Here is a 13,927-nt window from a genome sequence, read left to right as displayed (position 1 = left end):
TGTCTATTAATTTATTAGGGTACGCAGTTTTGTATAAAATATTTTTAATTTTTCGGTTGTTTTCAGTTATGAACTCCTGATCACTTAAATCGCGTACTTTCTTTATAAAGTTGATTGCCGTGTTTCTTTTTTGTATCCATGGTTGATTAGAATGATAGTTAATTATTCGCGACAATGCTACAGCTTTTGCATACCAATTCGTTTTCAACTTTTTATCCGATTTTATTATTTCCATATCTAGGAAGGCCAATTTATTTTCTTTCTCTTTTTCTACCGTGAATTGGATTTTTGGGTGTTGTGCGTTAAAAGTTTTTAAAATTTCTTCCACGTCCTTTGTTTTAATTATTGCAAATATATCGTCTACATACTTATTTATGTATTTGATATATATATCCCTGGATTTGAGCTCGGTGATGCTGTCGTCAAGTATTTTGTCTAGCACTATATCTGCTACTGTAGGTGATAGGGGGTTTCCCATAGGCATTCCGTATACTTGTTGGTAAAATTTGCCGTCGTATGTGAAATAATTGTTGTCCCTCAAGCAGAATTCGAGGCAAGTTTGGAACTGTTTATTTGATAAAGTAGTGTGTTCCTTTAGTTTTTCCCATTTTCTCATTATTGTTCGAATGGCTAATAGTATGGGAATGTTTGTGAAGAGGGAAACTACATCAAACGATATTAGAATTTCATCTTCCGCTATGTTAACTTCTTGGAGGTTGTGTTTTAATTGGAGGGAATTTTTGACATTGAGGGTACCACATATTATGTTTTTTAAGGTCTGTCCAATGTGTTTTGAAAGTTTGTATCATGGTACACCTACAGAAGATGAAATCGGTCTAAGTGGAGTTTGTTCTTTATGGATCTTGGGTAGTCCATACAATCTTGGCGCTGTAGCCGCAGTGCAAGTAAGTTGCTTCTTAAATTTTAAAGATATGTTTCTCTGCTTGTAAATGTCATTTATGATGTGTTTTTGTCGCTTAGTAGTTGTTCCATTTTTTGTTTATAGTCTACCTTGTACATTAGTACTGTTTTGTGTCCTTTGTCTGCGGTTGTAATTATTATATTGTCTTTATGTTGTTTCACGAAGTTCTTAGTGTCCTCAAAAACCTTCAATATAAGCTTATCTTTCGGAGTGTTATGGAGTTTGTTCTTGTAGGTATTTATTTTTGTAGCCACAGTGCATCTCAGTGCGTCTTTTTGTCTCTCATCTTCAATCCTTTGAATGCCTTGTTCAATGTCAGCGATCAGGTGTATGGGTGAAAACGTTTTCCTAGAAACTGGCAGTGCGAATTTTTTCCCCATTGAAATTTATTTTATTTTTTTTTTTGAATTTACTTTACAAAGTATTGTTTAAAATTAAATTTTATGCTATTGTTATTTTTTTTTCTACGCCACATTGGGCTTCAATTTTTTCTCTATGTTTGGATTTAGTTTGTGCCATTTTCAAGGCTGACATCGAACTTTTGAAAAAAATTTTTTTTTCATCTTACCATATTAAAAAAATTCCTGAGCAAAAACTTTCGTTTTTGCTAATGGTTTAGCGTCCATAAGGCCGCTCAATTGATTCTAATCTTAAATATACATATACTTATTTAAAGCTAACAGCCGCCAGTCGTTCTTGAATCTTCTTTCTTTTGCTGCCAGGCTAATGGCCAATTTTCCATTTCTCTATGCTGCTAATTGCTTTCCTTTTTGCTGCTAGTCTATTGGCCAATTTTGTATTCCACTTCGCTATGCTGCTAAGTGCTGTTGCTGTTACTTTGTTGCAAGCCCATCAAATCTCTTCTGGTTGTTGAAAGTCTATCAAATCTCTTCTGGTTGTTGAAAGCCCATCAAATCTTTTCTGGTTGTTAAAAGTCCATCAAATCTTTTTTGGTTGTTAAAAGTTCATCAAGTTTCTTCTGGTTTCCAATGTTTTTGTGGGATTTGTTTATACCAGAATATCCTCTAGCTTCGAACCCGTTTGTTGCCATTACTCTTTATACTTTTTAAAATAATTTTAAATAAAAAGACCTTGGCAGGATCTTTTCCAGTAAGATCCTTCAAACAATTTTTCGCTTGTTAGGCAAATTTTGTGTTTTAAGGGTCCAACTGGCAGGATCTTCCTCCAACTAGATTTTTTAGCAGTTTTGCCAATTTCAAATCTAGTCTGGCAGGATCGCCATGTAATATTTTCGAATAATAATAAAACTGAAGCGCTGAAGTTTAGCGTCAGAATGATATTCCTTCTTTATTGAATAAATATTTATACAAAAGTTCTTAACTTACACATATGTACTTACATCAATGCTTACATACTACAATGTACATAGTTTCATAATAAATAATGGTTAGTCAGCATAATGTGTAGTGACTCACATACCGTTACTGTGATTCATGCATAAGTTGGTTGACCGATATATTGAATGGTTTGGTAAGTGCAAATGAACTCAATGTATGATTCATACATAAGTTCGTTGACCGATATATTGAATGGTTTTGTCAATGCAAATGAACTCAAGTAGTTATTTGAGTCAGTAAAAATGCATTGGCGTAACGGTATACTGTATCATGCTACATAGTGAAAAAACCAATTAATAAAAAAATATGTATATATCGGTGGAAAGGTCTAATTCTCTTCTTATACGATCCGGAGGGAAACAGAAAATCGGGTTACAGCTAACATAGAAGAGGCTCGCTAGGGTCCAAAGGCAAGAAAAACCGGTTTTTTGCCCGTAATTCACGATTTACGAGGTGTCCAGCGAAAACTTTGTATGCCGTCATTGTTAAGTCTTGGGGATATACTAGAAAAATGGTATGACTTCCCAGGTATTTTCACTTTTGGTTTTTTTGTAGCACTGTATTATCTTTTCTTCCCCAGAATCAAGACTTTGCATTTTGTTGTAAATTTCCTATAAAAACAAAATGTACTGATTAGACTGGGTCCATTTATTAACCGATATCGCGCCATAGATTTTTCGATAGGATTTGGGCTCAGGAAAAAGAGGTCCACAACATATACCACAAAAAAAAAAAACAATTTTTGACCCTGCGAAATTTTATTTTTTTGACTTTGATTTTTAAGGTTTTTTTCATGACCTACTAAAAAAATTTTCAGTTGATTGTAAAATTTTCATTTTGTTTGTTTTTTTTTTTTATCAAAAAACTGTTTCGCCAACGTTTTTACCGGACATTTTTGGTTCGGACACGGTATAAATATGAACATTTTTTTAGTAGGTCATGAAAAAAACCTTAAAAATCAAAGTCGAAAAAAAGTTAAAAAAAAAATGAAATTTCGCAGGCTCGAAATTAATCTTTTGGGTATGCGTAGTGGGACTTTTTTCCTGATCCCAAATCCTATCGAAAAATCGATGGCGCGATATCGGTTAACTTTCGTCCATACAAATCGACCCACGTTAGTACTGACTGAATAATTACAATACCGTAAATAAGATAACGCAAAAAAAATCTGAAAACTAATAAATAATAACTTAACGTACAATAAGTACAGGTCGCCAAATTTGTCAATAGGAACACACGAAAAAAATCTGAAAAATAAATAAATATCTTTTAAGCGCGGGAGTATTGTTTTCACCGCGAAGATGTCCAATAAGTTTTTATTAAGGTAATCTTACAAACGATATGTATGTGGGAACACTACTTTTTTTTATTTGCTTCCTTATCTAACTTTATAGACTTATTTTATTAAAGTTTCGGTTCTTTCAAGTTACATCTCTTGATCTCTTTCTAGAAATTATATATTGAAACTATTCAATTCGGCCATGGCGACTTTTTGTTTGGATGTGCGGTTGAATCTAACTTGAACAAAAGCATGTTTTGGTAAGCAAGAAAGTATTCTATCCAGTAAAAACTATTAGTTTGTTCATCCTACCCGCATTGTTAGATTGAGAATAAAAAATACGGTGCCTTTAAAAAACAGGATACCTCGAAAAGAAACATCCCACGCCAACATAAATCACCATTTAACGTGAAAAAATGTACATTAATAAAATGATTTATTTAAATAATCAAGACCAAATTTAACATTTTTCCACAGCATTGGAGGTTGGATTTTTAACAAAGTGTTTCAGTATATGTGAATTTTTAAGGGAAAAGTCAGTCTTTCAATGTGTATTGAAAATTCCAATGCAATAACGTTTGAAAAAAATAATTATTGGAAATTTTGCTATCTTTGTTCTAATTCAAAAGGGATACATGATAAATAAAACTACACTATAGTCTATAAGTTTTCGTAATATATTTGAGGCAAATGATTTTTAATTTGCAAAAGAAGAACGCCGATAAAACTATTTTCAATAAATCAACTTTTTGTCCTTTTAACGAACCCATGAAAGATGTAAACTGTATATTCCACAGTGTCTGAGAATCTCTTTCAAGTTTTTGGTAGGTGTTTACACCGGTCAGGGAAACAGACTCTTAGTCCGCATTGCTACGTAACTGCCTGTTCCGGAAGAGGAGTGGTGGCGGCTTGGCATGATAGTACTCCCGTGGTAGAACAGAAACACGGAACTCTTACTTTCGCGCTTTTATCCTGTTATGGATTTTTCGGATTCCCGTTTTTTTGTATCTCAGTCGACTAGTCGGCTTTGAGGCGCGGTTCTTGCCACATCTCTTTTTCATTAATTTCTAAAATATTGCTAATGTAAAAATTTAATTCCAGTGTTGCCATAACTTTTTCAGAAAAAGGGCTAGATTGACAAAAATAAAAAGCTAAAAAAGGCTAAATAAAAATGTTTAAGGCTAAGATAAAAAGCAACTTTCCATGCATTTTATTAATTTTTTTCGTAGAAGACATAACAGATAAAAATATTTTAATTTTTCCTCCGATTTCATAAAAAATAAAAAACATAGTTAGCAGATGCTATCTGTGTTCTAATTCAAAAGGGATACATGATAAATAAAACTACACTATAGTCTATAAATTTTCGTAATATGTTTGAGGCAAATGATTTTTAATTTGCAAAAGAAGAACGCCGATGAAACTATTTTCAATTAATCAACTTTTTGTCCTTTTAACGAACCCATGAAAGATGTAAACTGTACATTCCACAGTGTCTGAGAATCTCTTTCAAGTTTTTGGTAGGTGTTGACACCGGTCAGGGAAACAGACTCTTAGTCCCTATTGCTACGTAACTGCTTGTTCCGGAAGAGGAGAGGTGGCAACTTGGCATGGTAGTACTCCCGTGGTAGAACAGAAACACGGAACTCTTACTTTCGCGCTTTTATCCTGCTATGTATTTTTCGGATTCCCGTTTTTTTCTATCTCAGTCGGCTTTGGCGGTTCTTATGCTATATAGCAATAGAAGCATCCCTGGATATGAGTGCGTTCAAATGTGGATGAGAGAAAGAAAACAGGAAAAGTAAAAACAGTCCATATCAGGTGTGGAGCCTTCCCACCCATCATGTACAAAAGTTTTGAACGGCCTTCAACTCCACTATGGCTCCGTCGACCGAGTGGAGTTCCCTATTTTCTGACTAGCGTCCGTATCTAAGTCTTTAGTTCCTGTCCATCACTCCCTCAACTGCCTCATCTCACCTTCGACTAGTCACAAAGGCAACATCCGCACAAACACGAATGAATGAACGATATACCTGTTATGTATCGCCTAAAGATTCTAATTATCTATTATTTATCTAAAAGTCTTAGTTAACTAACACTCTCATTTTTTAAATTTGCTTGCTTTTGTCGTGCACCCATTTTGTCACGCACCTCTTTTAAGACTTTCATACTTTGTTTTATTTTGGTTTGTGTTTAAGGTACTTATAAATGAGAATGACAAAAACGGGTTGAAGTCCCTAATATATTTTTCCCTCGGGAATCCGATAATTCCATAGCAAGACAGAAGCGCGTAAGTAAGAGTTTCGTGTTTCTGTTCTACCACGGCTTTGAGGCACGGTTCTTTCCACATCTCCTTCCCGCAATTATAAGTATAGCAAAAAACAAAGGTTCATGCCTAGGTGTGGGTGCGTGAAAAACTGCATGAGAGAAAGAAATCAGGAGAAATAACCAGTCCTTTCTTTTGAAAATAAACAAATAAACTCTGCATTTAGACTCAAAATTAATAACATTTGCCAACTTTTGACTGCATATATTTAATTTTGTATCTACAATCTTATTATTCTAATTTATTAAATTCTAAATTATTTATATTTTCTAACTTCTTAATTTCATTAGTTTTTGTATCAACAATCCTTTTATTTGCATTATTTTTATTTTCCAAGAAACTTGATACCGCCTAATGCCTATTTAGTTATTTTCCCTGGCACTTGTTCCACACATCCATATGCATACAGCTCCAAACTCTTTAACTCTTTATGTACATCCATGTGTACTAAAGAAAAAAAGAAATATATGTATATTGTGTGTGTATATATTTAATATTGGTATAAGAATACCTCTCTACCCGTTTGGTACCAAAGTCGTCGTAGGAAACTGAAAGTATAGGACAAGAAAAATGCACAGCAATAATATATTAACACCTTGGGCTTTGAGCGTCCGCGCATGCAGACAAGATCGTGTTCAAAAAAGAAATTTGTGACAATAAATAAAAAAGCAGTTAATTAATTTAAGTTTAAAGTTAATTTAGGTAATATTTAGGTAGTTAGTTTTCATCTGTATTTAATTAGCGAGACTTGCTCATATTGCTTTATACAATTGTTTTGTTATTGATATTAGAGAAAACAAGTAAGGAAGGCTAAGTTCGGGTGTAACCGAACATTACATACTCAGTTGAGAGTTGTGGAGACAAAGTAAGGAAAAATCACCATGTTGTAAAAAGAACCTAGGGTAACCCTGGAATGTGCTTGTATGACATGTGTATCAAATGGAAGGTATTAAAGAGTATTTTAAGAGGAAGTGGACCATAGTTCTATAGATGGACGTCATTTAGGGATATCGCCATAAAGGTGGACCAGGGGTGACTCTAGAATTTATTTTGTACGATATGGGTATCAAATGAAAGGTATTAATGAGTATTTTAAAAGGGCGTGGGCCTAAGTTCTATAGATGGACGCCGTTTCGAGATATCGCCATAAAGGTGGACCAGGGGTGACTCTAGAATTTATTTTGTACGATATGGGTATCAAATGAAAGGTATTAATGAGTATTTTAAAAGGGCGTGGGCCTAAGTTCTATAGATGGACGCCGTTTCGAGATATCGTCATAAAGATGGATCAGGGGTGACTCTAGAATTTGTTTGTACGATATGAGTATCAAATGAAAGGTGTTAATGAGTATTTTAAGAGGGCGTGGGCCTTAGTTCTATATGTGGACGCCTTTTCGAGATATTGCCATAAAGGTGGACCAGAGGTGACTCTAGAATTTGTTTGTACTATATGGGTATCAAATGAAAGGTGTTAATGAGTATTTTGAAAGGGAGTGGGCCTTAGTTCTATAGGTGGACGCCTTTTCGGAATATCGTTATAAAAGTGGAACAGGGTTGACTTTAGAATGCGTTTGTACAATATGGGTATCAAACGAAAGGTGTTAATAAGTGTTTTAAAACGGAGTGGGCCTTAGTTCTATAGGGGGACGCCTTTTCGGAATATCGTTATAAAAGTGGACCAGGGGTGACTCTAGAATGCGTTTGTACAATATGGGTATCAAATGAAAGGTATTAATGAGGGTTTTAAAAGGGAGTAATCCTTATTTCCATAGGTGGACGCCGTTTCGAGATATCGGCACAAAGGTGGACCAGGGGTGACCCTAGAATTTGTTTGTACAATATGGGCATCAAACGAAAAGTGTTAATGAGTATTTTAAAAGGGAGTGGGCTTTAGTTCTATAGGTGGACGCCGTTCGAAATATCGCCATAAAGCTGGACCAGGAGTGACTCTAGAATGTGTTTGTACGATATGGGTATCAAATTAAAGGGTTTTAAAAGGGAATAATCCTTAGTTCCATAGGTGGACGCCTTTTCGAGATATCGCCATAAAGGTGGAGCAGGGGTGACCCTAGAATTTGTTTGCACAATATGGGTATCAAAAGAAAGGTGATAATGAGTATTTTAAAAGGCAGTAATCCTTAGTTCCATAGGTGGACGCCGTTTCGAGATATCGCCATAAAGGTGGAGCAGGGTGACTCTAGAATTCGTTTGTGCAATATGGGTATCAAACGAAAGGAGTTAATGAGTATTTTAAAAGGGAGTGGGCCTTAGTTCTATAGGTGCACGCCTTTTCGAGGTATCGCAATAAAGGTGGACCAGGGGTGACTCTATACTTTGTTTGTACGATATGGGTATCAAATGAAAGGTGTTAGTGAGTATTTTTAAAAGGGAGTGGGCCTTCGTTCTATAGGTGTTCGCCTTTTCGAGATATCGCCATAAAGGTGGACCAGGGGTGACTTTAGAATATGTTTGTACGATATGGGTATCAAATGAAAGGTGTTAATGAGTATTTTAAAAGGGCGTGGGGCTTAGTTCTATAGGTGGACGCCTTTTCGAGATATCGCCATAAAGGTGGACCAGGGGTGACTCTATAATGTGTTTGTACAATATGGGTGTCAAATTAAAGGTATTAATGAGAGTTTTAAAAGGGAGTGGTGGTAGTTGTATATGCGAAGGCGTTTTCCAGATATCGACCACAATGTGGACCAGGGTGACCCAGAACATCATCTGTTGGATACCGCTAATTTATTTATATATGTGGTACCTGCCAAGATTTTAAGGGTTTTTTATTTCGCCCTGCAGAACCTTTTCATTTTCTTCTACTTAATATGGTAGGTGTCACAACCATTTTATAAAGTTTTTTCTAAAGTTATATTTCGCGTCAATAAAACAATCCAATTACCTTACCATGTTTCATCCCTTTTTTCGTATTTGGTATAGAATTATGGCATTTTTTTCATTTTTCGTAATTTTCGATATCGAAAAAGTGGGTGTGGTCATAGTCGGATTTCGATAATTTTTCATACCAAGATAAAGTGAGTTCAAGTAAGCACGTGAACTAAGTTCATTAAAGATATGTCGATGTTTGCTCAAGTTATCGTGTTAACGGCCATGCGGAAGGACAGACGGACGACTGTGTATAAAAACTGGGCGTGGCATCAACCGATTTCGCCCATTTTCACAGAAAACAGTTAGCGTCATAAAATCTATGCCCCTACCAAATTTCAAAAGGATTGCTTAATTTTTGTTCGACTTATGGCGTTAAAAGTATCCTAGACAAATTAAATGAAAAAGGGCGGAGCCACGCCCATTTTGAAATTTTCTTTTCTTTTTGTATTTTGTTGCACCATATCATTACTGGAGTTGAATGTTGACATAATTTACTTTTATACTGTAAAGATATTAAATTTTTTGTTAAAATTTTACTTAAAAAAAAAAATTTTTAAAAGTGGGCGTGGTCCTCCGGCTGCCAAATTACAGTTTGCAAAGTTTTAAATTACCTTCTTTTAAAAGTGGGCGGTGCCACGCCCATTGTCCAAAATTTTACTAATTTTCTATTCTGCGTCATAAGATCAACTCACCTACCAAGTTTCGTGACTTTATCTGTCTTTTGTAATGAATTATCGCACTTTTTCGGTTTTTCGAAATTTTCGATATCGAAAAAGTGGGCGTGGTTATAGTCCGATATCGTTCATTTTAAATAGCGATCTGAGATGTGTGCTCAGGAACCTACATACCAAATTTCATCAAGATACCTCAAAATTTACTCAAGTTATCGTGTTAACGGACGGGCGGACGGACGGACGGACGGACATGGCTCAATCAAATTTTTTTTCGGTCCTGATTATTTTGATATATGGAAGTCTATATCTATCTCGATTCCTTTATATATGTACAACCAACCGTTATCCAATCAAACTTAATATACTCTGTGAGCTCTGCTCAACTGAGTATAAAAATTGCAAAGCGAGCAGCGGGACATTCATATGCCGAAGTGGTTTATACTAGTATGAATGTTGCAGATTCGAGTTCAGTACTCAGCTCCCGAGAAGCTAGCTGATGAAGAAGTGAAATTGAGAAACATGTCCTATAGTAACCATCGCCGGTTGTAAACTTTCATGTGAGGAAAGCTAACAAAAAGAATTTGTTTATTTGTAATCATGTCACAAAGAAAACATGTTCCTCGAGGGACTCAGTTAGAAACAGATGATAAAAAAAGTTCAGTATTTACTCCGAGAGACTTACGTTCCTTTCAAGTCACAAAGAAGTAATAAGTGACGATGGCAAAGTGAAGATAAAAAAAACAATAAAAAAAGGAAGTTGAAATGTGAAAACTCTTATAGACGAAAAAATGCTTATTTAAAAATCCAACATAAATATTAAAAATGGTAAAAGTTCATTCGAAAAATTATTGAGTTGTTGAAGATAATGGGTTGTGTTGATTTTGGTTGTGTTTTAGCTTTGCTTGTGTGTGTGCGATTCTTGTGTTGGGTTGCGATGAATAAGGTTAGGTTAGGTAGAAGTGGCTGCCCGAGGATACACTTAGGCCAGTGATATAAGACCCATTGTGATACCACAAAAATATACCATTACCTTTCCTCTTCGAACCATTGTGAGGACCTATTGAAAGCTACTAGGTCCTTGACGTCATACTCCACAACGTGGCTCAGATTATCTAGAAATGGAGCACCCAGAATGCACTGCAGTGCGCCACTTAGTGCCGGGCAGTTCCAGATGAGGTAACCACCGTTCCTCCTCTTCACCCTTTTTACAACTCCTGCAGCATCAACGACAAGGCGCTCCTTTCTGCATGCCTTCCTATAAGGCAATGCCCAGTTAGTGCCCCCACAAGTGTTGAAATTGTATCCCTACTTAGGTTGTACACGTGACGAAATCTTTCATGATTCCATTTTGGCCAGGTTTCCTTGTGTTTGTAGCCATCTTTCGTCGGCTTGACGTTGGATGTATTCTTTTAGCATTATTTACATGTGGCTAGGGGCATACATAAGCGTCCTTGGCCGGAAAGAATCTGCCTGGTTGTACCTTGCCTAACGAGTTCATCTGCAATGTAGCTTCCCTCGATGTCTCTATGTCCAGGGACCCATTTGAGGTGTACACGGTTCTGTTGGGCCATCTCTTGAAGAGATCGGCAACAGTTTAGTGTTAGTTCAGAATTGAATGAATAGGGGCCAAGAGATTTTATGGCAGCCTCGTCCCGGCGTCATATAGTTGTCATCCCAACCATCCCCCAATGACCTCCAAAAGACCCCGAGGGAGTCCCCAAAACCATCACGGAATGTCCCCCAAATGGCCCCGAGGACTCCCCAAAACCATCCCAGAATGTCCCCCAAATGACCCCGGGAGGACCGATGCCGTCCCCAAAACCATCCCAGAATGTCCTTAAATTACCCCGAGGAAGTCCCCAAAAAGATCCCGGAATGACCCCCAAATGACGCCGAGGGAGTCCCCAAAAACATCCGGTAACGTCCACTAAATGACGCCGGGACGACCCGATGGAGTCCCCAAAACCATCCCAGAATGTCCCCCAAATGTACCCGGGAGGACCCGATAGAGTCCCCAAAATCATCCCAGAACGTACGCCAAATGACCCCGAGCGGGTCCCCAAAACCATCACGGAATGTCCCCCAAATGACCCCGGGAGGACCGATGCCGTCCCCAAAACCATCCCAGAATGTCCTTAAATTACCCCGAGGAAGTCCCCAAAAAGATCCCGGAAAGACCCCCAAATGACGCCGAGGGAGTCCCCAAAAACATCCGGTAACGTCCACTAAATGACGCCGGGACGACCCGATGGAGTCCCCAAAACCATCCCAGAATGTCCCCCAAATGACCCCGGGAGGACCAGATGGAGTCCCCAAAACCATCCCGGAATGTCCCCCAAATTATCCCAAGGGAGTACCCAAAAATATCCGGGAGCGTCCACTAAATGACGCCGGGACGACCCGATGGAGTCCCCAAAACCATCCCAGAATGTCCCCCAAATGACCCCGGGAGGACCCGATGGAGTCCCCAAAACCATCCCCGAATGTTCCCAAATTACCCCGAGGAAGTCCCCAAAAAGATCCCGGAATGACCCCCAAATGACCCCGAGGGAGTCCCCAAAAACATCCGGGAACGTCCACTAAATGACGCCGGGACGACCCGATGGAGTCCGCAAAACCCTCCCGGAATGTCCCCCAAATTATCCCAAGGGAGTCCCCAAAAAGATCCCGGAATTACTCCCAAATTACCCCGAGGGAGTCCCCAAAAACATCCGGGAACGCCCATTAAATGACGCCGGGACGACCCGATGGAGTCTCCAAAGCCATGCCGAAATGACCCCGAAAAAACCCCGCGGATTATTTTTTCCTATTCCCATTTCGGGGTTAGCAGCATATGAAACATCTCGCTCCAATTGCTCATACGTAGCACGTTGCACTTTTGATTTCTTTGAAAAAACCATGATTTTAAAATATTTGTTACAAAAAATAATGAACAATATTTAATTCTTACTTTTATTCCATTTCGCGATTGTTGCACTAAACCTCTGATTTCGGTTTACTTTTTTAAGGTCACCACAGTATGGTGAAAAGCACAGGTCGTAGAGCTTTTTAGAGTTGTCAAGTTATGCAGAGAATAGAAATATTTGCCAACTTGATAAGAATATTGATTACTTGTCAACTTATTGACAATTTTTCAAGTGCACAGAATCGGGCCGTATATCTATGGGTAGTAGGTTGAGTATTACATTCATAGTTGCCGTTGGAGTTGTGCGGATGGCTCCGCTTATGCACAATAGTGCAAATCTTTGCACCTTTTGAAGAGCAAGAACTGTCGAGGATTTATTCAGGGAAGGCCACCATACCGCCACCCCTTATAGCAATATTGGCCTAATTATGGCCGTGTATATCCAATACACTATCATAGGGAATATTGCACCTTTACATGTGTAGAGTGCAACCGTGGCCTTACGACACGTTCAGTGGAGTTTTGTGTCCAGTTCAATTTCTTATCAAGTGTGAGCCCTAGATAGTTGGCGGACTCACTTATCTTTAGCACTATGTTCGCAAGCATCGGAGTTGAGAGGGGTGGTATGTTATACCTCCTCGTAAAGAGAACTAGCTCCGTTTTATTTGGGTTCACGCTCAGACAATTATCAGCGGCCCACATTTCTATCCTTCTTAGTTCCACCTGCATCATATTGCAGCGAGTTTATGGAAGCTTCCCAATTATCACCAAGGCATGGTCGTCACCACACACTATAGCTTTACAGCCCCTCTCCTCCTCCATGTCCCTAGCAGCTGATTCACCGCCAAGACCCACAGCAGAGGAGATAGGACATCACATTGGGGAGTGCCCCTACTGACGAACCTGGTCACCGATACCCCTGCAAGGTCTGCCTATACTACCCTGCATATCAGCAACTGGTGCACAAGCTCCACCAGCTAAGATTCGATGCCCAGATCAGTCAGTACCTTAATAGTTGAGTCGGGTTTGATTTTATTGAACGCTCCTTCTATGCCTAGAAAGGCTGCCAGGCAGTATTCCTTGAAGGAGAACGATTTGTTGTTGTTGTTGTTGTTGTAGCGATGAGGTTGCTCCCCGAAGGCTTTGGGGAGTGTTATCGATGTGATGGTCCTTTGCCGGATACATATCCGGTACGCTGGCACAATTAAGGTGCTAGCCCGACCATCTCGGGAACGATTTATGTGGCCACATTAAACCTTCAGGCCATCCCCTCTCTCCCTACCCCCAAGTGAGGAGCTTGGGGTCGCCAGAGCCTCGTCTGTTAGTGAAACAGGATTCGCCGCGGATAGGTGAGGTTGACAATTAGGTTTGGAGAAGCTATATATTGCGCTGGCAACCTGAAGGGTTGCGCTACACACCCCTTGAATCTGGTATTTTAGTCGCCTCTTACGACAGGCATACCTAGCGCGGGTATATTCTTACCCCTTACCCGCTGGGGGTAGGAGAACGATCTCTATATGCACGATGTAATTTCGTGCAATGCCGTTTCCGTTGATTTACCCTTCATATAGGCG

At 38.6% G+C, this 13,927-nt stretch overlaps 1 protein-coding gene across 10 annotated transcripts in view; it reads left to right on the top strand.

The window, feature by feature from the left end:
* The window catches only part of PGAP1 (GPI inositol-deacylase), a 1,928,961-nt gene that overhangs the window by 740,744 nt on the left and 1,174,290 nt on the right, over window positions 1-13,927 (top strand). For all 10 annotated transcript variants that reach the window (XM_067782303.1, XM_067782299.1, XM_067782305.1 and 7 more), the window contains one exon: window positions 3,731-3,819. In XM_067782303.1, coding sequence (XP_067638404.1) covers window positions 3,731-3,819 — 89 coding nt within the window. The remainder of the gene's footprint in view (window positions 1-3,730; window positions 3,820-13,927) is intronic.

The sequence above is a fragment of the Eurosta solidaginis genome, chromosome 4, assembly GCF_040869045.1.
Source record: "Eurosta solidaginis isolate ZX-2024a chromosome 4, ASM4086904v1, whole genome shotgun sequence".
In the NCBI taxonomy this organism is placed as follows: Eukaryota; Metazoa; Arthropoda; class Insecta; order Diptera; family Tephritidae; genus Eurosta; species Eurosta solidaginis.
The sequence above is the reverse complement of the archived record's forward strand: the minus strand, read 5'-3'. Positions and strand labels throughout refer to the sequence as shown.